Below are 25,917 nucleotides of genomic sequence, written 5' to 3'. Positions count from 1 at the left end.
ATTCATGTGGATATCGTGGGCCCCCTACCAGTGTCCCGAGGAGCGCGGTACCTCCTAACTATGGTAGACCGGTTCACGAGGTGGCCAGAGGCGGTCCCGCTCACCGACACATCTGCCGATTCCTGCGCCAGAGCACTGATTGCAACCTGGGTTGCACGATTCGGGGTACTGGCTCACATTACCTCCGACAGAGGCGCCCAGTTCACCTCCAGCCTGTGGTCGGCTGTGGCCAGCCTGTTAGGAATGCAGCTACACCACACTACTGCCTACCACCCACAGTCGAACGGACTAGTGGAACGCTTTCACCGTCACTTGAAGTCGGCTCTCATGGCCCGTCTGAGAGGACGTAACTGGGTGGACGAGCTTCCCTGGGTCCTGCTTGGAATTCGCACAGCGCCCAAAGAGGATCTGCATGCCTTGTCAGCCGAGTAGGTGTACGGCGCACCCCTGGCCGTCCCAGGAGAGTTCATACCAGCCCCAAGGGGGCAAGAGGCAGTCCTGGACAGACTACGCGAAAGGCTCGGCAACCTGGCCCCCGTACCAACTTCACAGCACGGATGGACCCCGACCCATGTACCCAAAGACCTGCAGGACTGTAAGTTTGTGTTTGTACGAAGGGGTGGACACTGGGCGCCGCTACAGCGGCCGTACGAGGGGCCGTTCAAGGTGATCAACAACAACGGGTCCACGTACGTTCTGGACATTGGGGGGAAAAAGGAGGTTTTCACAGTGGACCGACTCAAACCAGCCCATGTGGACTTGGCACAGTTCAGGCACCGAGGCGCAGAGGCAGACCTCCCAAACAGAGGCTGATCCAGACTGCGGACATTGAGGGGGTGTATCCCCGGTTCTGGGGGGGGTGGGGTTATGTGGCGACCCACTTTCTGCGCAGGCAAACCGGCTCACAAATAGCCAGCGCACGGGGGGAGACTTTGGTAATGTACCTCTGATGTCATTTCCGCCCGGAGAGGGTGGGCACTAGAGATTAAATGCCAGCGCCGCGAAGTTTGAACAAACTAGTCTCGAAACGCGTGTCGTCTCTAGCTCTGTATGTAGTACATCGCTACAAGGTAATGAAAGACTTGCACAATGAGCTACTGCCTGAGTTGATGGGGGCTCACAGTCAGATAGCGAGATAGCATATAGCATAACCAGATAGCATAGTCATGGTCACTTTTCTTTCATCACAAGATCCCTTTGGACATTTTTAATCTGGTAGGCCACAAGTTCAATTCACTGATTTATTGGATGAGAGCAGGGGTGGATGGTGGGGGAGCCTCAGTTGTAGCAAGGTCTAAACCTGAAGCCATGGTTTTGCCTGTTTGCAGCTGCCAAAGTGAGGAGATGAAGCCATTGTGCTTCACCGGGGGCGGTGCGGCGTGGTGCCCAGAACGGAGGGAACACTGTCCCCCCCCCCGGGTTTCACTCAGCAGAAGACAAGCTCTGTTATGATCGCCTGTGGATTTCTTTTGGTGGCACTCAAGTCTCAAGCTGCGGGGTCGTTTGCTTTTCGGCCGCCGAGGGAGAGGTGTCTGAGTCATTACGCTGCACCAGGTCGACGTAGTGCAGACTGAAGCTGAGTTTGAGTTGACTTGTATGTGCTAGAACTGGGCATCAAGCTTCAGTGTCGCAGGGTGGAGAGATATCGGGACTCTTTTATTCCATAAATATGTTCATCTGTGTGCCTGTTGGTAATGCATAGTAACACTGTTTCATCTGGATATATTCATGAAAATTCACACATAGTTGAATGACAAACTTCAATTGAACTGAATTGTGCAACTCATCATGGTGAGTCTGTGTGGGGAGTAGAAAGACTTGTGTAAACTTTCACCTGCAGTTTACCTTCAAGTTACACGTCATCACTACTGGGTCCAATTACAGGATGTCACTTCCCAAATTTATTGTTCGAGTTTAAACCTTGCTGAAGTACGTTGTTCACTATCACCTTCTCTAGGGTAATTATGTTTGGGCCATAAATGCTGATCTTATCAGTAATGTCTTCAACTTGTAAATCAATAAAGAAAATGTCAGACCAGTAGAAGTTACGCAGTAACTAATTTTCTCTGGCCATATTTTAAGACTATAACCAAAATGGGAAAACACATAATAAAATACTAACGTTCACAAACAAAAAATAGCAACAAGTTTATGATTTATAATTTATCAATCAGTGACACATTTTGAAAAATTCAGATCAAATTAAGAAAGCACAAGTTTTTTAATTCATTTGATTGTAGCAGCTGTTAATATTTTGTATCTAGAAATGATAAAAATGTAAATTATTATATTGTATTGTTATATTTAAAAATTTTTATTTGAAAATGTCACATGTTTTCTTTTTCTGATTTAGGAAATTGATAGCTTGTTCCTGCTTCTGTCTGCAATCTTGCTACTTGGAGACATCCAGTTTTTGGCTCTTACAGATACTGACACAGCGTATGTGTCAAATGTACAATTACTAGAACAAGGTCAGTGTCCTAGAAGTGAAAATGCTGACAGTTACGGTCTGTGGAGTGCCAGTCCAGGAGAGTATTGAAAATAAACCAGCAATAGAAACCAGTGCTATACTTAATACTTGGTATCAGTGTTTACTATTGATGCACCATCAATAACTCTCTGAGACGGGAGACGAGATATCGGCTTTTATTGACTGAAGAAAGAACAAGCAGTAGTTGACCACCATACTACATCCTGGAGACTGAGGGCAGGGCTCAGGCCTCAATCGCCTTTATACCGGGGTCTGTGGGAGGAGCCACGGTCAGTGGGAGGAGCCACAGGAGCAGTCAGCAGGGGGCGTGTCCAGACAGGTATATGTAGTTCACCACAATCATTGTTAAGGGACCAGAGAAAAAGGGCAGGTTGGCTGGGGCATGGGTTTTACGTTCTGCTCTACCTGCTTTCTGACAAATCTTTTAAATTCTCTTCAAATTTTTATAGTGGTCATTTGCCACTATAACTTACATTTGAACACATCAAAACAGCAAATAGTGTGAGCTACTGTGAATATTAGAAACCTGTAATAAAAATGAAAAATTGAACTGAACTAAACTAAAAGAAGTATCTATGTTAATTGAGCCCTGCAAATTGTCCCTTGTGTGAATGAAAGTGGTGGAATATGACAAAATAAAATGGGTTATGGGAGGGTTAGTTGGAAAATATGGGTGATTGAAGGATGGCTCAAGTCAATGGGCCAAAAGGCCTTTTTCCAATCTCTGATTCTATGACTTGATTTAGTAGATCAAACAGGAACAGATATATAGTTAACAGGATTTACAGTTGGTTTACCTCCAGTTTTTTCCTCAATGGCACCATATTTTGTGATTACATGTGGTCCAGGACAAACTTTCAAGTTTCCATGCATGTTGACTGCAAGCTTGAAGCTTATATTCACTAAAAGCTGGGTAGCAGTATTCAAGATAGAAAGAAGGCACCTTTGACTTGCCAGATTGTGGCATCTAGAGCTGGATTCCGCATAATAAGGAGGATTCATTGAGTTATACAACACAGAAACTGGCCCTTGTTCTAACTCGTCCATGACAACTGAGTAGCCTTCCTATGCTAGTCCAATCTGCCTACATTTAGTACACATCCCTCTAATGCCTTCCTGTCCATGAATATGCCTCTTTAAACATCGTAATTCTTCCTGCCACTTCCACTTCCTCTGAAAGCTCATGCTCCCTTCAAATCTTATACGCTCTCATTTTATACTACCTTACCCTGTATGACAAGCCATATTAACCCTTGTAATTTTATAAACCTCCACAAGGTCTCTCCTCAGCATCCTTAGTTCCAGAGAAAATCATCCCAGCCTATCCAATCTCACTTTATAAATCAAGCTCTTCCATCCTGTTTTAAACATCTGAAAAAAATGTCCCCATGACCATTCTCTGACTCCTTCCACCATCTTTTGTATCCAGTTTGCTATCTCACACTGAATCCCATGTGAACCAAACTACTGGACCAGCCTACCATGCAGGACATTGTCAAAGTCTTTCTCCCTGTCCCATCAATCATCTTCAATATCTATAAGGCCATTAGACCATAAAAAATAGGAGCAGAAGTAGGCCATTTGGCCCATCGAGTCTGCTCTGCCATTCTATCACGGCTGATTTATTATCCCTCTCAACTCCATTCTCCTGCTTCCTCCCCATGACCTTTGACACCATGACTAATCAAAAATCTATTAACCTCCACATTAAATATATTCAGTGACTTGGCATCCACAGCCGTCAATGGCAATGAATTCCACAGATTCACTACAATCTGACTGAATAAATTCATCCTTATCTCTGTTCTAAATGGGCGTCCCTCAATTTTGAAACTGTGCCCTCTGGTCCTAGATGCTCACACTATAGGAAACATTTTCTTCACGTCCACTCTATCGAGGCCTTTCAATATTTAATAGGTTTCATTCTTCTAAACTCCAGCGAATATAGGCCCAGAACCATCAAATGCTCCTCATACAATAATCCTTTCATTCCTGAAATCATTCTGGTGAACCTCCTCTGAGCACACTCTAATGCCAGCACATCTTCTTATAAATAAGAGCCCGAGACTGCTCACAATACTCCAAGTGCTGTCTGAACAATGCTTTATAATGCTCAGGATAACATTCATGCTTTTATACTCTAGCCTTCTCACAATGAATGCTAACATTGCATTTGCCTTCCTTGCCACCGACAAAGCCTGCAAATTTCTGCACCTCGGATTTTTGAATTTTCTTTGTTCAGAAAATAGTCTACACCTTTGTTCCTTCTTCCAAAGTGCAGGACCATACATATCCCTACATTATATTTAATCTGCCACTTCTTTGCCATTCTCCTCATTGACATACAGTATAACATGAAAATTCCCACTCTTTGCCTCGTGCCAGTCAGCCGATCTTCTATCCATGCTAGTATTTTTCCTGTAATACCATGGGCTCTTATCTGGTTCGGTAACCTCATGTGCAGCACCTTGTCAAAGCCTTCCAAAAATCCAATAAATAATATCAACAACTCTCCTTTGTTATTTCCTCAAAGAATTCCAATGGATTTGTCAGGCAGGATTTCATCTTAAGGAAACCATACTGACATTGGCCTATTTTATTTTGCGCCTCCAAGTACCCCGAAACCTCATCCTTAAGAATGGACAACAACATCTTATCAACCACCAACCAACTAACTGGCCCATAATTTCTTCTGCCTCCCTCCCTTCTTATACAGTGTAGTGACATTTTCAATTTCCAGTTTCCAGAACTATTGCGGAATCTAGCGATTCTTGAAAGCTCATAATTAATGCCTCCTCAAGCTCTTCAGCTACCTCTTTCAGAACCCTGGGTTGTAGTCTAATTGGTCCAGATGACTTATCTATCTTCAGAACTTTCAGCTTCCCAAGCACCTTCTAGAATTTCCAATGCACAATACAAAGCCATGCTGACTATTTCTCATTAGTATTTGTTTTTCCAAGAATATCATTTATCTGCAAGAGTATTTTTCACCTTTCAAGTAGATCTCAACTTTAGCTGCCTCACCTTTATGTAATTAATCCACTTTCCACATCTTCTTAAGAAAGAGAATTTTGTTTCATCACTTCCTTTCATGCACCAATTAGCGATGTTCATGTGAGAAACTGCATTTCATCAGCTCTTCACAAGATATTATAAGACAATTTTTTATTGTGTGAAAATACATTATACTATCATAACCTAAGTGGAAACAGCATTGGCTATGAGCACATTTTGGTAATAAATTTAATACTTATCTGTCCTTCCATGAAGCACTCTTCTGCACTCTTATCTGAGTCAGGAAATACGTATTTTAAAATATGCTGTTTTTCAGTGGCTGGTATTCTACAAGTCTCTACAGATGATCTCAATTCAGCTTTAACATCTGATATTCACCAACTTAAAGGTAAGTTGATAAAGATATATTTATTATTTTATTGTTTACTTTATAAATTTGAGAAGGAACCACATAACTATACTATGTTTTCCTTTACCCTATTCAAGGAGATGTGGTTTTCAGGAGGCACACAGTGGATGTAGCAAATTTTTACCGGGACCTCCTGGCAAAGTCACTTTATGGTCATCTTTTCTGTTTCTTGGTGGACCACATTAATTACTACCTCCAGAGTCACAATGACATGACAAGGTAACCCTATTGTCTCTGAGTCACATTTTTATGCCAGCTAATATGTTTGATACATTTTAAGCCAAAATCTAGTTTTTTCACTCCTTCTAAGAAGCAAAATATTTGATGAAACCAGCATATTCATATGGTTCTATCTTGTAAGTTGGAAGTTATACTGTTCCAATGAAATCTTCTTCACACTGCCAAGCAACAGGATATAGAATTATTCCCCCAATGCCATGAGCTTTGATTTTACCCACCAATCTCCTATGTGGGACCTTATCAAATGCCTTCTGAAAATCGAGGTACACTACATCCACTGGATCTCCCCCGTCTAACTTCCTGGTTACATCCTCAAAAAACTCCAATAGATTAGTCAAGCATGATTTACCCTTGGTAAATCCATGCTGGCTCGGCCTAATCCTATCACTGCTATCTCGATATGCCACTGTTTCATCTTTCATAATGGACTCTAGCATCTTCCCCACTACTGATGTTAGGCTGACAAGTCGATAGTTCTCTGTTTTCTCCCTCCCTCCTTTCTTAAAAAGTGGGATAACATTAGCCATTCTCCAATCCTCAGGAACTGATCCTGAATCTAAGGAACATTGGAAGATGATTACCAATGCATCTGCAATTTCCAGGGCCACCTCCTTTAGTACCCTAGGATGCAGACCATCTGGACCTGGGGATTTGTCAGCCTTCAGTCCCATCAGTCTACTCATCACCATTTCCTTCCTAATGTCAATCTGTTTCATTTCCTCTGTTACCCTAAGTCCTTGGCCCATCCATACATTTGGGAGATTGCTTGTGTCTTCCTTAGTGAAGACAGATCTAAAGTACTTATTAAATTCTTCTGCCATTTCTCTGTTTCCCATAACAATTTCACCCAATTCATTCTTCAAGGGCCCAACATTGTTCTTAACTATTTTCTTTCTCTTCACATACCTAAACAAGCTTTTGCTATCCTCCTTTATATTCCTGGCTAGCTTGCGTTTGTACCTCATTTTTTCTCCCCGTATTGCCTTTTTAGTTAAGTTCTGTTGTTTCTTAAAAATTTCCCAATCATCTGTCCTCCCACTCACCTTAGCTCTGTCATACTTCCTTTTTTTTTAATGCTATGCAATCTCTGAATTCCTTTGTCAACCACTGTGGCCCCTTTCCCCCCTTTGAATCCTTCCTTCTCCGGGGGATGAACTGATTTTGCACCTTGTGCATTATTCCCAAGAATACCTGCCATTGCTGTTCCATTGTCTTTTCTGCTAGGATATCCGTCCAGTCAACTTTGGCCAGCTCCTCCCTCATGGCTCCATAGTTTCCCCTGTTCAACTGCAACACTGACACCTCCGAGCTGCCCTTATCCTTCTCAAATTGCAGATAAAAACTTATCATATTATGATCACTACCTCCTAATGGCTCCTTTACTTCAAGATCGCTTATCAAATCCTGTTCATTACATAACACTAAATCCGGAATAGCCTTGTCCCTGGTTGGCTCTCGTACAAGCTGTTCCAAGAATGCATCCCGTAGGCACTCTACAAACTCCCTATCCTGGGGTCCAGCACCAACCTGATTCTCCCAGTTCACCTGCATGTTGAAATCCCCCATAACTACTGCGACATTACCTTTGCCACATGCCAATGTTAACTCCCTATTCAACTTGCACCCAATATCCATGCTACTGTTTGGTGGCCTGTAGACAACACCCATTAGGGTCCTTTTGCCCTTACTGTTCCTCAGTTCTATCCACACAGACTCTAGCCTGCCAGAGCCTTAGATAATCTTCCTAATTATCAACAACATGCCCAATTTTTGAGTTATTTGTTGCAGAAGGATTTACCAGGATGCTGCCTGGATTAGAGAGAATGTGCTCTGAGAAAAGCATGGCCAATCTTGGCTTGTTTCCTCTGGAACAATGGAGTTTGTGGAGAGAGGTTGGAGAAGTTTATAAGATTATGAGGGACATAGTTAAGTTAGGCAGGGTCAAAATTTTTCTCACAGTCAAAATATGTAATAGTTGAGGACTTAAGGTAAAGGTGGGTAATATCAAAATAGGTGTGTGGGTGAAGTTTTTTTATGGAGAGTAGTGGGTACCTGGAATCTACAGCCAGGAGGAGATTACAATAGAAGTATTTAAGAAGATCTTAGATAGGCTCATGCATATGTAGAGAATGAAGGGATAGGGAGTGAGTAGACAGCAGGGGCTAGATTAGTAAGTTTTTAATTACTATCAAAAGTTGTTTGGTACAACGTTGATGGCTGAAAAGCTTGTTTCTGTGCTATACTATTCTATGTCCTATGTTGTTGATACATATCACAAATAGCAAATGTGGCAGTACTAATCCCTGTGCTGAACCACTAGTCTCAGATTTCCAATCAAAAAAACCTTCTCCGCAACCAAGAAGAAACATCTAATAATATAAAGTACAGATTCTGGAGACTAAAATAAAAAGGGTCCTCAACCTGAAATATTAACCCTGTTTTCCTTCTTACAGCATTTTCTGTTTTTTTTTTCATTTTAAATATTCTTTTACCACTATGCTCTGCCTCTTTTCACCAAGTATACATATCCTGTGTGTCCAGTTCTTTCATTCTGATTTGTACAGCACTAATTGTTTTTGTGTTACTAGTTGCTCCTCTATGAAAATAATATTTGAGCTGGTCAGGTAATGGTGTAAAATAATATCCTCACATCAGTATGCTGCTTCACAAGCTGTGTCAGTCAATATCCCAGTTACTGATAAAAATTAATATTGAGTTTGTTATGGAAGGTTGTGTATAAGCATAAACATTATTTTGATTAAACAAATGTAATAAAGTGAATTCCTGTTACGTTTTATTACCAAAGTAATATGTCTGAGTAGAACTTGATAGATTTTATTGTACTAATTTCATAGAAGTTAAACCTGGGTGAAATTTCTTGTGTTTGACATTGTAACCAGTGAACAATGGACCATTAACCAATAAAACAAGCTGCTAAAGCTGGAAATCTGGCAATCTAAAATACAGCAGGATATACTGGAAACTTTCTACAGGTTGGGCAGCATGTGAGGAAAAAAGACATTTTTTTCAGACCCAGTGTTCATATTGAAAAAGTTCAGCAAAGAACTACAAGCCCAATCCATGATTTCAAAGATCTACATTATGAGGATAGACTAGGCAAATGAAAGTTGCAAAAGGAAACATATTCATGATTTTTTTCTCTTTTCTGTACTCTTAACCAGCTTATTTTATTCCAGAAAATTAACTCAAATCACTTCAAATTATTATGAGAGGGAAGCCCTGGAGATCAATGAGGAAATACTGAAAGATTTACTAAGGAGTATGTACAACACATATAATACACTGAACTGCAAACTAGTAGGAATATTGTTCATGATTCTCCACCCTTTCCAAATCCTCCTATGCTAATGGTGGGTAGTTATTGGTCAAAAGACAGATAATTAGCTCCAGAGACCAATCACGTTGTCCTCGACATTTCCCGCTACCAATTACAGCTCAAGGAACAGTTGCATGAATAAGTTAGTCAAACAGTCCATCAAATGTAGCAATGACATTAGAAATAGAACAAAACCAAATAAATATTTTTCATTAACTTAGGAAGTTCTTTCTGCACCATAAATTATGGAAATTTTTGCCAGAGCAACTTTGATATTCTTGCATTAAGGCACCATTGTGTTGAGTATTAAAATTACTTTTCTTTTAACCAAATTAACTAAAATTCTCTAAATTAAAATAAAGTCTCTAGGATTAGTTGAAACAGTGACTACATAGTGATTTCATAACCTGCCAATGTTAATGAAGTCAGTAAAAATGTCAACTTTTTGGTAAACTGCAAAAGGAAATATTTTAGTTTTGATGTTCTCCCACTTCCAGTAATTTTTCCCAATCTTCCCATTAGTCGATTTCCCTCTTCAATTCTCCACTCTGGCTCGCTTCTTACCTCTTCTCTTCTCCTCACCTGCCTATCACCTCCCTGGCGCCACTTCTCCTTCCCTTTCTCCCACAGTCCACTCTCCTCTCCTATCAGATTCTTTTCCAGCCCTTTACCTTTTCCACCAATCACCTCCCAACAGCTTAATTCATCATCCCTTCCCCACCCACCTGGCTCACCTATCACCTTCTAACTTGTATTCCTTCCCTACCCCCACCTTTGTATTAAGGCTTCTTCCCTATTCCTTTCCAATCCTGATGAAAGTACTTGACTCAAAACATCAACTGTTTACTCATTTCCATAGATGCTGCCTGATCTGCTGAGTTCCTCCAGCATTTTGTGTGTGCAGCCTTGCAAGTTCTTATTTATTTTAAGAAAATTGATCTTGCAAACTGTGAAGTCTATGGCAATGTTTCTGTCAATAATAATACTATTTAATTTCAACTATATCAATGTTATCACCTCTTGTCTTCTGCTCATAGCAGTTCAGCTCTTGAAATTGGAATATTAGATATCTTTGGCTTTGAAGAGTTCCAAAAGAATGGTTATGAACAGGTGGGTAGCCCAAGTGGAAACAACAACATATATCATGGATTTTGGTTAAATATTTGCACCTTGATATTCCTGGTGCTTTATCACATATTAAAGGATATTCTCAATAACAAAATCTCCACTTTGATGGACAAGAAACAGAATCAATATTCATCTTCAGCAAGACTTGGATCAGTAACATTAAACTATTAATTATTCCTTGGTGAAGATTTTTAGACATCTGTAAAATTGATTTTAAAAAAACTCAGAAAAAATTATAATATATGACATTATATAATTAGCTCAATTGGTTTTATCTTGTGATGGCCTAGGAACCAACACAAGACCCTAAGACATAGGAGCAGAATTAGGCCATTTGGCCCATCAAATCTGCTCCACCATTCCAGCATGGCGGATCCTTTTTCTCCTCAGCCCCACTAACCAGCCTTCTCCCTGTAACCCTTGATGCCACGTCCAATCAAGAACCTATCAAGCTCTGCCTTAATACACCCAATGACCTGGCCTTCACAGCTGCCTGTAGTACCAAATTCCACAAATTCACTACCCTCTGGCTGCAGAAATTTCTCTACATTTTTTTAAATGGATGCCCCTCTATCCTAAGGCTGTGCCCTCTTGTCCTTGACTCGCTACCATGGGAAACAACTTTTCCATATCTAATCTGTCTAGGCCTTTGAACCTTTGGAAGATTTCAATGAGATCTTCCATCATCTTTCTAAATTCCAATGAGTACAGACCCAGAGGTATCAAACGTTCCTTGAATGATAACCCTTTCATTCCTGGAATCATCTTTGTGAACCTCCTCTGAACCCTTTCCAATGGCAGCATATCTTTTCTTAGATAAGGAGCCCAAAACTGTTCACAATACTCAAGGTGAGGCCTCACCACTGCCTTATAAAGCCTCAGCGTCACATCTCTGCTGTTGTATTCCAGACCTCTTGAAATGAATGCTAACTTTGCATTTGCCTTCCTTACCACCGACTCTACCTGAAAGTTGATCTTTAAGGTGTTCTGAACAAGGACTCTCAAGTCCCTTTGTATCTCACATTTTCGGACTTTCTCCCTGTTTGGAAAATAGTCTGCACATTTATTTCTACTACCAAAGTACATGACCATGCATTTTCCAACATCGTATTTCATTTGCCACTTTCTTGCACATTCTCCTAATTTAATTCCTTCTGCAGCCTACCTGATTCCTCAACATTACCTGCTCCTCCACCAATCTTCGTATTATCTGCAAACTTGGAAACAAAGCCATCTGTTCCATCATCAAAATCATTGATATGCAGCATAAAAAGAAGCAGTCCCAACACCAACCCCTGCGGAACACCACTAGTCACTGGTAGCCAACCAGAAAAGGATCCTTTCATTCCCACTTGCTGCCTCCTATCAATCAGCCAATGCTCTAAACATACCAGTAACTTTCCAGTAATACCATGGGCTTTTAACATGGTAAGCAGCTTCATATGTGGCACCTTGTCAAAGGCCTTCTGAAAATCCAACATCCACTGCATCTGTTTATCTATCAAAGAATTCCAACAGGTTCATCAGACAAGATTTTCCCTTAAGGAAACCATGCCAACTTTGTCCTAACTTGTCCCATGTCACCAAGTATTCCATAACCTTATTGTTAACAATTGACTCCAATATCCTCCCAACCACTGAGGTCAGGGTAACTGGAAATTTCCTTTCTGCTGCTTTCCTTCTTTCTTAAGGAGTGGAGTGCCAGTCCTCTGGCACCATACCAAAGTCCAATGATTCTTGAACGATCATTCCTAATGCCTCCACAATCTCTACCACTACCTCTTTCAGAACCCTAGAGTGCAGTTCATCTGGTCTGGGTGATTTATGTACCCTCAGGTCTTTCAGCTTTTTAAGCATTTCTCCCTTGTAATAGTAACTGAGCTCACTTCTCTTCCCTCACACCCTTCAACATCTGGCAGACTGCTAGTGTCTTCCACAGTGAAAATACAAAATACTCATTTCATTCATCTGTAATCTCTTTGGCCTCATTTTCTAGCAGTCCTATATCCACTCTCTTCTCTCTTTATTTATTGCATACTGGATAAAGCTTTTACTTTGATATTTTTTGCTAGCTTGCTTTCATATTTCATCTCTCCCCCCCCCCACATGATTTTTAGTTGCTCTCTGTAGGTTTTTAAAAACTTCCCAATCCTCTATCTTCCCGCTAATTTTGGCTTTGTTGCATGCCCTCTCTTTTGCTTTTACATTAGCTTTGACTCTCCTTGTTAGCCACAGTTGTACTATTTTGCCATTTGAGTATTTCTTCATTTTTGGATACACCTATCTTGCACCTTCCTCATTTTTCCCAGAAACTCACCCCACTGCTGTTCCGCTGTCATCCTTGCAGTGGTATTTTGGAATAGGTTTTAACATCCATTAAAAACATTCCAAATTATAGGTGAGTAGTTATTGGAGAAATCATATCAGCCTCATGCCTATTCCCAGTAGGAAAAGCCCTTACCAGTTAAACAATGCAACGTATCTTTAAAGAATAAAAAAAAGTTATTAAAAGACTAACATTTCATTTTTTCACTATTATTGCAAGTATTAGCAAATGCTGAAAAAATTGACAGGAATTTCTCTGACCCTCAGCTTTGTATCAACATGACTAATGAGAAGATTCATCAGTATATACATGAGATTCTTTTCCAATGCCAGCAAGAAGAAAGTGTGCAAAAAGGAATTACCATGGAAACAGCCAACTCTCTGGGAAACCAAAAAGCAATTTTGAACTTCTTTTTTCAGGTACACTTTGAATCTTTGCATTGATGTTAAAAATGTAATTTACAGATGATTGTTGCAGATGGTAGTAAGATTTAGAAATAACAGGAGACAATTTACTCATTATAGCCATTTTATGGCAAAGCTACTTTTGGTTCAGATCTCAACCAACTGTCATTTTCTGTTGAATTAGAGAAAGGATTTCTGTTTGAGATTCCCTGAGTGCAGTTGACTGAAAACACTACAGATATAGTGCAACCAACATCATTCTGTAAATTGGTTGGTAATAAAGAGGATATATAAGGCACATTTCATAAAAAATGGCATCCAAGGAAAATTTCTGTCATACTGAACTGAGATGACAGTGTTAAATTTCTTTTCTGGTTCAGATTTAGTCCTGTACTTCTAACCCTGCCCCATAAGAGCACAATGAATCAAGAGTTCAAATTTTAAGGAAAAATTAGTGGAAAATAAAGTTGTGTGAGACATATCAGCTGGCTCCTGGATATCAGAGAATTGCATTATTCTGTGTGTATTTAATGAAGAACTTAAGTTCCCAATGTGCAATGCGAGTGGTTCACCCAGACAGGAAGTGACATTGGTAAACAGGTCACACACGTTTTTGGCGGTCTGAGGGTCCTGAGTAAGATGTGGTCAAGCTGAAGCCATTCTGTAGATCTATAAATACAATAGCTAACCAAAACCATATAACCATATAACAGTTACAGCACGGAAACAGGCCATCTTGGCCCTTCTAGTCCATACGGAATGCTTACTCTCACCTAGACCCACCGACCTGCACTCAGCCCATAACCCTCCATTCCTTTCCTGTCCATATACCTATCCAATTTTACTTTAAATGACAATATTGAACTAGCCTCTACCACTTCTACTGGAAGCTCATTCCACACAGCTACCACTCTCTGAGTAAAGAAGTTCCCCCTCTTGTTACCCCTAAACTTTTGCCCCCTAAGTCTCAACTCATGTCCTCTTGTTTGAATCTCCCCTACTCTCAATGGAAAAAGCCTATCCACGTCAACCCTATCTATCCCCTTCATAATTTTAAATACCTCTATCAAGTCCCCACTCAACCTTCTACGCTCCAAAGAATAAAGACCTAACTTGTTCAACCTTTCCCTTTAACTTAGGTGCTGAAACCCAGGTAACATTCTAGTAAATCTTCTCAGTACTCTCTCTATTTTGTTGACATCTTTCCTGTAATTCAGTGACCAGAACTGTACACAATACTCCAAATTTGGCCTTACCAATGCCTTGTACAATTTTAACATTACATCCCAACTCCTATACTCAATGCCCTGATTTATAAAGGACAATATACCAAAAGCTTTCTTCACCACCCTATCCACATGAGATTCCACCTTCAGGGCACTATGCACCATTATTCCTAGATCACTCTGTTCTACTGCATTCTTCAATGCCCTACCATTTCCTATTTTGATTATTCCTACCAAAATGTAGCACCTCACACTTATCAGCATTAAACTCCATCTGCCATCTTGCAACCCACTCTTCTAACTGGCCTAAATCTCTCTGCAAGCTTTGACAACCTACTTCATTATCCACAACGCCACCTATCTTAGTATCATCTGCATACTTACTAATCCGATTTAACCGCCCATCATGTTTTTACCCATGCAAGTTTGTCTTTGTTAAAGAACAAACTTATCATGGTGTCAGAAGTCAGCATGAGGTCCAAATACAAAGCATAACTGAATACCACGAGCAACTAACAAAGAGAAGCTAGGTTCTGAGGGAGAGAAGCTGCCAACAAGAGAGCCCACTGTCTCGAAGTTCACCGAGAAATTCGGGTGAGAGACATAAGAAAAATTCTGTTATGGATAACCTAAGTCCACCCACAGCTATGCAGCTTACTAGCAATCTAGCTGGTAATTGGAAATGCTTCATATTAGTGATTCAATATATATTTAGTGATGAGTAGAGGCGGTGGAGCAGAAGAAAATTTGAAAGTGTTTATCTTTCTCCACATAATTGGTGAAGGTGCTTTGGATATCTATAACGGCTTTCAGCTTGACATTGGACAATCTGATGAAAACATTTGAGGAGTATTTTGTTCCAAGTAAAAACATTGTATTTGAGAGATATGAGTTCTTCTGTGAATGGAAACAAAATGCCAGCTTTGTCCAATACTTAGCTGAGTTTCACACTCTGAGCAAATCCTGTAAGCTTGGAGATTTGAGAGTCTCACTCGTCAGAGTCATAATGATAGATAGATAGATAGATAGATAGATAGATACTTTATTCATCCCCATGGGGAAATTCAACTTTTTTTTCCAATGTCCCATACACTTGTTGTAGCAAAACTAATTACATACAATACTTAACTCAGTAAAAAATATGATATGCATCTAAATCACTATCTCAAAAAGCATTAATAATAGCTTTTTAAAAGTTCTTAAGTCCTGGCGGTAGAATTGTAAAGCCTAATGGCATTGGGGAGTATTGACCTCTTCATCCTGTCTGAGGAGCATTGTATCGATAGTAACCTGTCGCTGAAACTGCTTCTCTGTCTCTGGATGGTGCTATGTAGAGGATGTTCAGAGTTATCCATAATTGACCGTAGCCTACTCAGCGCCCTTTACTCAGCTACCAATGTTAAACTCTCCAGTACTTTGCCCACGACAGAGCCCGCCTTCCTTACCAGCTTATAAAGACGTGAGGCGTCCCTCTTCTTAATGCTTCCTCCCCAACACGCCACCATAATGGACTGCTAGGTGAAAAAGATCTGTCACTGTAAAAGGCTGTGAATACGTGTTGGGCAGCAGGAACTACACAAGCTCAAGCTAAGACACTGCACCAAACAGATGCTGTGAAAACAGAGGAGCAGCACACAGGTTTTTTTCCCAAAGCAACAGCAATGCAAAGAGGTAGGATCATACAGTAAAAGCAGCAAATGTGGAGGTAGGCTCATCCCAAAGACACGTCCTGCTCTGAAGTTGAAGAGAAAAAATAAAAAGGAAGATGCCGAGACTACACTGACCCAAAGGTCAGAACAACAGCAACACAAACCAACAGGAGGAGTTGCTAGCTATGATATGCAGCCAGCAGAGGGAGCTCTGTGAATTGAGACCGAATCAGTTGGAACATGTGCAAAGACTCACTGATCACAATGATGTAGTCCAGGGCTCCGTTCTGATTCACGCGGAACAAATTATGGTCACACAGCAAGAACAAGATCAGAGATGAACAGATAGGATCTTGGCAAAAGGATGTAAAAGAAATGAATACAGATCAGAGTTCTCAAAAGGACATTTCTATTAATGCAGCAAAAGAAAGCACGATATTTGTGGAAGCAAATAGCAGTCCAAAACATATTAAGCCACCACAGAGACAGATTGAAGGTGGCTCAGTGAATAAGGGACTGTATTTGCTTATTACAATTGAATTAATGTAAGTATCTTTGTTGGAAAGTATTATTGTGTCTTGTAGATTTATGAGGACATACTATTATGCTTGTTTTCTTTAAAGGGGAAGATGGGTTAATATGTGTGTACATAATAAAGAATTTTAGTGCCCCGTGTGCAATGCAGGTGGTTCACCCGAAGCTGGAAGGGATGTTGGTGAACAGGAAACACAAACACACACATATGCTCTTGGTGGGTTGGAAGTCCCAAGTAAAATGTAGTTGAGCTGATTCAGAATCAGGTTTAATATCATCAGCATACTTTGCAGCAGTACAATGCAATACATGATAAATATTTTCTTAAAAACAATTACAGTAAGCATATACAGTATATGTATATTAAACAGTTAAGTTAAAATAAGTAGTGTAAAAAACAGAAATAATTTTTTAAAATGTAGTGAGGTAGTATTTATGGGTTCAATATCCATTTAGCAATCGGATGGCAAAGTAGAAGAAGCTGTTCCTGAATCACTGAGTGTGTGCCTTCAGGCATCTGTACCTCCTTCCCAATGGTAACAATGAGAAGAGGACGTCTCCTGGTGGTGGGAGACCTTAATGATTTACGCCACTTTCCTGAAGCACCATTCCTTGAAGATGTCCTGTAACTACAGAGGCTAGTACCCATTATGCTGACTAATTTAACGACTTTCTGAAAGTTACTATTAATCCTGTGCAGTAGCCTCTCCAATATCAGACGGGGATGCAACCAGTTAGAATGCATTGAGCATCTATACATATTTTAAAGTGTTTTAGGTGACAAACCAAAAATCCTCAAACTCTGAATGAAATATAGCCATTGTCCTGCCTTTCTTATAGCTGCAGCCAGGTTAGGTCCTCAGAGATATTGATACTTTCTCTCTCTCCACTTCTGATCCCTCTATTAGGAGTGGTTTGTGTTCCCTTGTTTCACCCTATCTGAAATCCACAATCAGCTCGTTGGTCTTACTAATGTTGAGTGCAAGGTTGTTACTACGACACCACTCAACTAGCTGGTATATCTCATTCTTGGACGCCCTCACATCACCATCCAAGATTCTGCCAACAATCATTGGAAAATTTATAAAGAGCATTTAAGCTATGCCAAGCCTCTCAGTCATGGGTGTAGAGAGAGTAAAGCAGTGGGCTAAGCACACATCCCTGTGGTGCACTAGTGTTGATTGTCAGTGAAGAGGAGCTGTTATTTCCAGTCTGCAGATTGTGGTCTTCCACTTAGGAAGTTGAGGATGCAGTTGCAGAGGGAGGTACAGTGGCTACAGATTTTGTAGCTTTTGAATTAGGACTTTGGGAATGTTGGTGTTAAACACTGAGCTATAGTCAATAAACAACATGCTGACACAGGTATTTGTATTGTCCGGGTGTTCCAAGAACTAAGTATGAATAGTTATGGTATATTGACAAATAAGGAAAAGAATTGTTAAGTCTGTATCATCTTTCACACACCTAGACAACTCTAGTGCTTTACATTGAACAAATTAAAGATAGGTAAAATAAGTAGTTTAGAAAGGTTATGTTCAACAAACAGTAATCTATGAATTTTAATAATATTGGGTGGAAGTAAAATAATGGCCAGAACAATAGGGGAGAACTCCATTATGTCAATATCTAAAATCAGTTCCATTAATTACAATAAGGTCAAGTGCAAGATTTTTTGAATTATTTGATTTATATAACCATATAACAATTACAGCATGGAAACAGGCCATCTCGGCCCTCCTCGTCCGTGCCGAACGCTTACTCTCACCTACTCCCACTGACCTGCACTCAGCCCATAACCTTCCATTCCTTTCCTGTCCATATACCTATCCAATTTTGCTTTAAATGAAAATACCAAACCCGCCTCTACTACTTATACTGGAAGCTCATTCCACACAGCTACCACTCTCTGAGTAAAGAAGTTCCCCCTCAAGTTACCCTTAACCTTTTGCCCCCTAAGTCTCAACTCATGTCCTCTTGTCCGAATCTCCCCTACTCTCAATGGAAAAAGCCTATCCATGTCAACTCTATCTATCCCCTTCATAATTTTAAATACCTCTATCAAGTCCCCCCTCAAGCTTCTACGCTCCAAAGAATAAAGAGCTAACTTGTTCAACCTTTCTCTGTAACTTAGGTGCTAAAATCCAGGTAACATTCTGGTAAATCTCCTCTGTACTCTCTCTAATTTGTTGACATCTTTCCTATAATTCAGTGACCAGAACTGTACACGATACTCCAAATTTGGCCTCACCAATGCCTTGTACAATTTTAACATTACATCCCAACTCCTATACTCAATGCCCTGATTTATAAAGGCCAGCATACCAAAAGCTTTCTTCACCACCCTATCCATGTGAGATTCTGCCTTCAGGGAACTATGCACCATTATTCCTAGATCACCCTGTTCTACTGCATTCCTCAATGCCCTACCATTTACCATGTATGTCCTATTTGGATTATTCCTAGAAAATGTAGCACCTCACACTTATCAGCATTAAAATCCATCTGCCATCGCTCAGCCCACTCTTCTAACTGGCCTAAATCTCTCTGCAAATTTTGAAAACCTATTTCATTATCCACAACGCCACATACCTTAGTATCATCTGCATACTTACTAATCCAATTTACCACCCCATCATCCAGATCATTAATGTAAATGACAAACAACATTGGACCCAGTACAGATCCCTGAGGCACACCACTAGTCACCGGCCTCCAACCTGACAAACAGTTATCCACCACTACTCTCTGGCATCTCCCATCTAGCCACTGTTGAACGCATTTTACTTCTTCAATATTAATACCTAATGATCGAACCTTCCAAACTAACCTTCCGTGCAGACCCTTGTCAAAGGCCTTACTGAAGTCCATATAGACAACATCCACTGCTTTACCCTCATCAACTTTCTTCATAACCTCTTCAAAAAATTCAATAAGATTTGTCAAACATGACCTTCCCCGTACAAATCCATGTTGACTGCTCCGAATCAGATCCTGTCTATCCAAATAATTATATATACCATCACTAAGAATACTTTCCATTAATTTACCCACCACCCGACGTCAAACTGACAGGCCTGTAGCGATGTGCTACATGAAATAACGACACGCAGTCGGTAAGCTGCATCGAGACTAGTTTATTCAAACTTCACGGCGCTGGCATTTAATCCCTAGCACCCGCCCTCTCTGGGCAGAAATGACGTCAGAGATGCATTACCAAAGTCTCTCCCCATGCGCTGGCTATTTGTGAGCCGGTTCGCCTGTGCAGAAAGTGGGTCGCCACAGCCCTATAATTGCTAGGTTTACTCTTAGAACCCTTTTTAAACAATGGAACCACATGAGCAAGACCGTCCCGCTGTTTCTAATGGCATTTGAAATATTTCTGTTAGAGCCTCTGCTATTTCTACACTAATCACCTCAAGGTCCTAGGGATATCCTGTCAGGACTGGAGATTTATCCACTTTTATATTCCTTAAATGCACCAGTACTACCTCCTCTTTAATTGTCATAGTTTCCATAACTTCCCTACTTGTTTCCCTTACCTTACACAATTCAATATCCTTCTCCTTAATGAATACCGAAGAAAAGAAATTGTTCAAAATCTCCATTTCTTTCAGCTCCACACATAGCTGTCCACTCTGATTCTCTAAGGGACCAATTTTATTCCTCACTATCCTTTTGCTATTAATATAACTGTAGAAACCCTTTGGATTTATTTTCACCTTACTTGCCAAAGCAACCTCCTATCTTCTTTCAGCTTTTTAAATTTCTTTCTTAAGATTCTTTTTACATTCTTTATATTCCTCGAGCACCTCATTTACTCCATGGTGCCTATATTTATTGTAGATATCTCTCTTTTTCCAAACCAATTTTCCAATATCCCTTGAAAACCATGGCTCTCTCAAACTTTTAACCTTTCCTTTCAACCTAACAGGAACATAAAGTTTCTGTACCCTTAAAATTTCACCTTTAAATGACCGCTATTTCTCTATTACATCCTTTACATAAAACAAATTGACCCAATCCACTACTTCTAAATCCTTTTGCATCGCCTCAAAGTTAGCCTTTCTCTAATCAAAAATCTCAACCCTGGGTCCAGTCCTATCCTTTTCCATAATTATATTGAAATTAATGGCATTGTGATCACTGGACCCTAAGTGCTCCCCAACACATACCTCTGTCACCTGACCTATTTCATTCCCTAACAGAAGATCCAAAACTGCCCCGTCTCTAGTCGGTACCTCTATGTATTGCTGCAAAAAAACTACCCTGCACACATTTTACGAACTCCAAACCATCCACCCCTTTTACAGTTTGAGCTTACCAGTCTATGTGTGGAAAATTTAAATCTCCCACAATCACAACCTTGTGCTATATACAAATATCAGCTATCTCCTTGTAAATTTTCTTCTCCAATTCACGCTCCCCATTAGGTGGTCTATAATATACCCCTATAAGTGTTACTACACCTTTCCCATTCCTCAATTCCACCCAAATAGACTCCCTAGACAAGCCCTCTAATCTATCCTGCCAGAGCACCGCTGTAATATTTTCTCTGACAAGCAACACAACACCTCCCCCTCTTGTCCCTCCGATTCTATCACACCTGAAGCAACAAAATCCAGGAATATTTAGTTGCCAATCACTCCCCTCCTGCAACCATGTTTCACTAATAGCTGCAACATCATATTTCCAGGTATCAATCCATGCTCTAAGCTCATCCACCTTTCTTACAATGCTCCTGGCATTAAAATAAATGTATTTAAGAAGTTCTCCACCTCTTCCTCTCTGTTTATCTCTAACAGTACAAAGAACTTTACTGTCTTCTTTTTCTTCCTTCTCCCATACATCTTTTCCTACACTCTGATTCCCCTCCCCCCTCATATCTCCTTTAAATCCACTGGAACCTCTCTAGCAAACCTACCTGCAGGAATATTTGTTCCCCTCCAGTTCAGATGTAAACCGTCCCACCGGAACAGATCCCACCTTCCTGGGAAAACTGCCCAATTATCTATAAATCTGAAGCCCTCCCTCCTGCACCATGTCTTCAGCCATGTGTTGATCTGCACTATCTTACTATTTCTAAACCCACCTGCACGTGGCACCGGTAGCAATCCTGAGATTGCTATCCTTGAGGTCCTGTCCTTTAACTTGGCACCTTGTTCCCTAAACTCACCTTTCAGGACCTCCTCACTCTTCCTACCCATGTCATTGGTCCCTACATGGCACGACATCCGGCTGCTCACCCTTCTTCTTGAGAATACTGAGAACTCGATCCGAAATATTGCAGATCCTGGCACCAGGGAGTCAACAGACCATCTGGGATTCTTGATCTCTTCCACAGAATCTCCTATCTGTCCCCCTAACTATCGAATCCCCTATCACTACTGCTCTCCTCTTTTCTCTCCTTCCCTTCTGAGCTGAGGATCCAGTCTAGGTGCCAGAGACACAACCACTGCAACTTGTCCCTGGTAGGTCATCCCCACCAACAGTATCCAAAACGGTATACTTATTGTTAATGGGAACAGCCACAGGGGTGCTCTGCTCTTCCTATCTATTCCCCTTCCCTCTCCTGACAGTCACCCAACTACCTGTCTCCTGACTCCTAGGGGTGACTCTCTCCCTGAAACTCCAGTCTATTTCTCCCTCTGCCTCTTGACTATTTCAGCAGAATATCTTTACAAACTCAGGCAAGAATAATTCTGCTGATAAGGTCATGATACATATAAAGTTATAGAATCATAGAGTACTACAGCACGGAAACAGCCTCTTTAACCCATTTGCTCATCCATCCTGAACCATTTAAACTCCCTGTCCCATCAACCTGCATCTGGACCGTAACTTTCCAATCCTCTGCCATCCATGTACCTATACAAACTTCTCTTTAATGTTGAAATCAAAATCACATCCACTGGCTGTGCTGGCAACTTGTTCCACTCTCTCATCACCATCTGAGCAAAGAAGTTTCCCTTCATGTTGCCCTTAAACTTTTCACCTTTTACCCTTAACTCATGACCTCTAATTGTAGTTGGGTTACCCGACCTCAGTAGAAGAAGCCTGCTTGCTTTTACCATATCTGTACCCCTCATTATTTTGTATACCTTTATCAAATCTCTCCTCACATTCTGTGGAATAAAGTCTTAACCTATTGAAACTTTCCTTATAACTCAGGTCCTCCAGCCCCAACAACATCCTTTAAGTTTTCTCTGTACTCTTTCAATTTTACTCAAATCTTTTCTGTAGGTCAGAAACCAAAACTGTATACAATACTCCAAATTAGGCCTCACCAATGTCTAATGCAGCTGCAGCAAAACATCCTAACTCCTGCACGCTGTACTTTGATCTATGAAGGTCAATGTGACAAAAGCTTTCTTTTCACCCCTATCAGTGAATAGGGTGACTCCACTTTCAATGAATTATTCCTGTATTCCTAGGTCCCTTTGTTCTACAGTACTCTTCAGTGTACGACTGCTCACTGTGTAACTCCTACTTTGGTTGGTCTGCCTAAAATGCAACACCTCACACCTGTTTGCATTAAATTCCATCTGCCATTTTTCAGCCTATTTTTCCTGCTGGTCCAGATCCTGCTGCAAGCTTTGATGACTTTCCTCACTGTCCACTTCACCCCCAATCTTGCTGTCATTTGAAAATTTGCTAATGCTGTTAACCGCATTATCATCCAGATCAGTGATATTGATAAACAGCAACAGGCCCCGTACCAATCCCTGCTGCAGTTCTCAAGTCACAGGCCTCCAGTAGGAGAGGTAACCATCTACTAACACTTTCTGGGATCTACAAAGCCAACATCTAATCTAGTTTACAACCTCATCTTGAATGCCAAGTGACTGCACCTTTTTGATCAACCTCCCATGCGGTACCTTATCAAATGTCTTGCTGAAGTCCATGTAGACAACATCCACTGCCTTGTCTTCATCAACTTTCCTGGTAAATTCCTCGAACAGCTCTACAAGATTGGTTAGACACACCCAGCTACGTTGACTGTCCCTAATCTGCCCCTGTCTATCCAAATACTCATATATCCGGTCCCTTTGAATATCCTCCAGTTACTTTCCCACTGCTCATTGGCCTATAACTTCCTGATTTATTTTTAAAGTCTTTCTTAATGAGTAGAACCACATTAGCATTCCTCCAATCCTTCGGTACCTTACCTGCCTGCTAATCATGAGTTAAATATCTTTGCTTAGGCCTCTGCAATTTCTGCTCTTGCCTCCCACAGGATCTGAGGTTACACCTTGTTATTTGTCCACCCTAATTTGTCTCAAGACAGCAAACACTTCCTTCTCTGTAATCTGTATAGTGTCCAAGACCTCACTGCTACTTTGCCTCACCTCTACAGTCTGCGTCCTTCTCCCAAGTAAATACAGATGCAAAAAATTATTGTAAGTTCTTCCCCATCTCTTTTGACTCCATGCATAAATTACCATTCTGGTCTTCCAGAGGACCAATTTTGTCCCATGCAATTCTTTTGCTCAGAACATAGCTGTAGAAGCTCTTAAGATTCCCTTTCACCTTGTCGTCTTAGCCCTCCTGAGTTTTTAAAAATGTTCTCTTGCATTTCTTATGTTCCTTGTGTACCTTATTTGTTCCTATCTGGCTATACCTGCTATGCACCTCTAAGATCTAAGTTAAGTTTCTGTCTTTGACTTCAGTCTCCTCTTGTAATGTCTGACATATTATATTACATCATAATTGCTGTTGCTCCTAAATGTTTGCTTCTGGTAACTAGCATACAAGCACATCTTACTTGTGTTGAATGTCAATACTAATCCACAGACTGCATGCACTTCTTGCTGCCTCGGTGAAGCAGCCATTATTATTAATTGATGTAAGATTGTAACACATTGTTGTGCCGAGGGACTTGGGAGTACTTGTGTATGAGTCGCAAAAGGTCGGTTTGCAGGTGCATCTGGTTATCAAGAAGGCAAATGGAATGTTGGCATTCATTACTAGAGGATTGAATTTAATAGCAAGCATGTAATGCTGCAACTGTACAGGCCACTGGTGAGGCTGCATCTGGAGTACTGCATACATTTCTGGTCTCCTTACTTGAGGAAGGATGTACTGGCCTTGGAGGTGGTGCAGAGGAGGTTCATGAGGTTGACACCAGAGATGAGGAGTTAACCTATCAGGCAAGATTGAGTCAACTGGGACTATACTCACTGCAAATGAAAAGGATGAAAGGGAATCTTACAGAAGCATATACAATTATGAAAGGGATAGATAAGATCAGGGAAGTTTTTTCCACTGCTAAGTGAGACTAGTACTAGTACTTAAGATTTGGGGGCATAGATTTAAGATGGAGTTAAGGAGAAACTGCCTTTTCCTAGAGAGTAGTAAATCTGTGGAATTCTCTGCTCAGGGAAACAGTAGAAGCTATCTTATTCAATATAAGGCACAATTGTATAGTATATTTTTGCATAGTAGGAGTATTAAAGATTATGGGGAAGAAACTGATAGGTGGATCTGAGTCCACAGCCAAATCAGCCATGATCTTATTGAATGATGGAGCTGGCTTGTTCGGACAGGTGACCTATTCCTGCTATTTCTTCTGCTTCTTCCCCTTCCCATTGGGCCAGGGGTTAAAAATACCTGAAAGCACATACCATCAGGCTCAAGGACAGCTTCTATCCCAGTTATAAAACAATTGAATGGTTCCCTAGTATGTTAAGATGGTTCTTGACTTGGCATTCTACTTCATTATGACCTTGTCCCTTATTGTCTGCTTGCACTGCTCCTTCTCTGTAACTCTAATACTTCATTCTGCATTCTGTTATTGTTTTACCTTGTACCACCATAATACACTGTTGTAGTGAATTGATCTGTATCAATGGTATGCAAGACCATAGATCCCTCAATATATGTGACAGTAAAAACCACCCACCCTATACCATTAATAAGCTATTTTTCTGTTTTGTGTACGAGACTGGACATCCTGATATCTTGTTACACATTTTATTCCATCTGCATTAGGGATTAGGGCATTAGGGGATACGGTGAGCGAGCAGGTAAGTGGACATGAGGCTAGGTTTAGATCAGCCATGTGATCTCCTGGACCAGTTTTTGATAGCCTGGATGGGTCGGAGAGGAATTTTCCAGATTTTTTCTCTTCAATTGGCAACTCGGTTTTTTTTCCCCGGGTG

The 25,917-nt window shown here is 40.8% G+C and overlaps 1 protein-coding gene across 3 annotated transcripts in view; it reads left to right on the top strand.

Moving 5' to 3' along the window:
- myo16 (myosin XVI) overlaps positions 1 to 25,917 on the top strand; it is a 1,004,680-nt gene that overhangs the window by 557,000 nt on the left and 421,763 nt on the right. For all 3 annotated transcript variants that reach the window (XM_073043171.1, XM_073043172.1, XM_073043173.1), the window contains 5 exons: positions 2,354 to 2,471; positions 5,823 to 5,894; positions 5,993 to 6,134; positions 10,530 to 10,602; positions 13,213 to 13,365. In XM_073043171.1, the coding sequence (XP_072899272.1) occupies positions 2,354 to 2,471; positions 5,823 to 5,894; positions 5,993 to 6,134; positions 10,530 to 10,602; positions 13,213 to 13,365 (558 nt within the window). The remainder of the gene's footprint in view (positions 1 to 2,353; positions 2,472 to 5,822; positions 5,895 to 5,992; positions 6,135 to 10,529; positions 10,603 to 13,212; positions 13,366 to 25,917) is intronic.

The sequence above is a fragment of the Hemitrygon akajei genome, chromosome 4 (genome assembly GCF_048418815.1).
Source record: "Hemitrygon akajei chromosome 4, sHemAka1.3, whole genome shotgun sequence".
NCBI classification, from domain to species: Eukaryota; Metazoa; Chordata; class Chondrichthyes; order Myliobatiformes; family Dasyatidae; genus Hemitrygon; species Hemitrygon akajei.
This window is presented reverse-complemented; position numbering and strand designations above follow the sequence as displayed.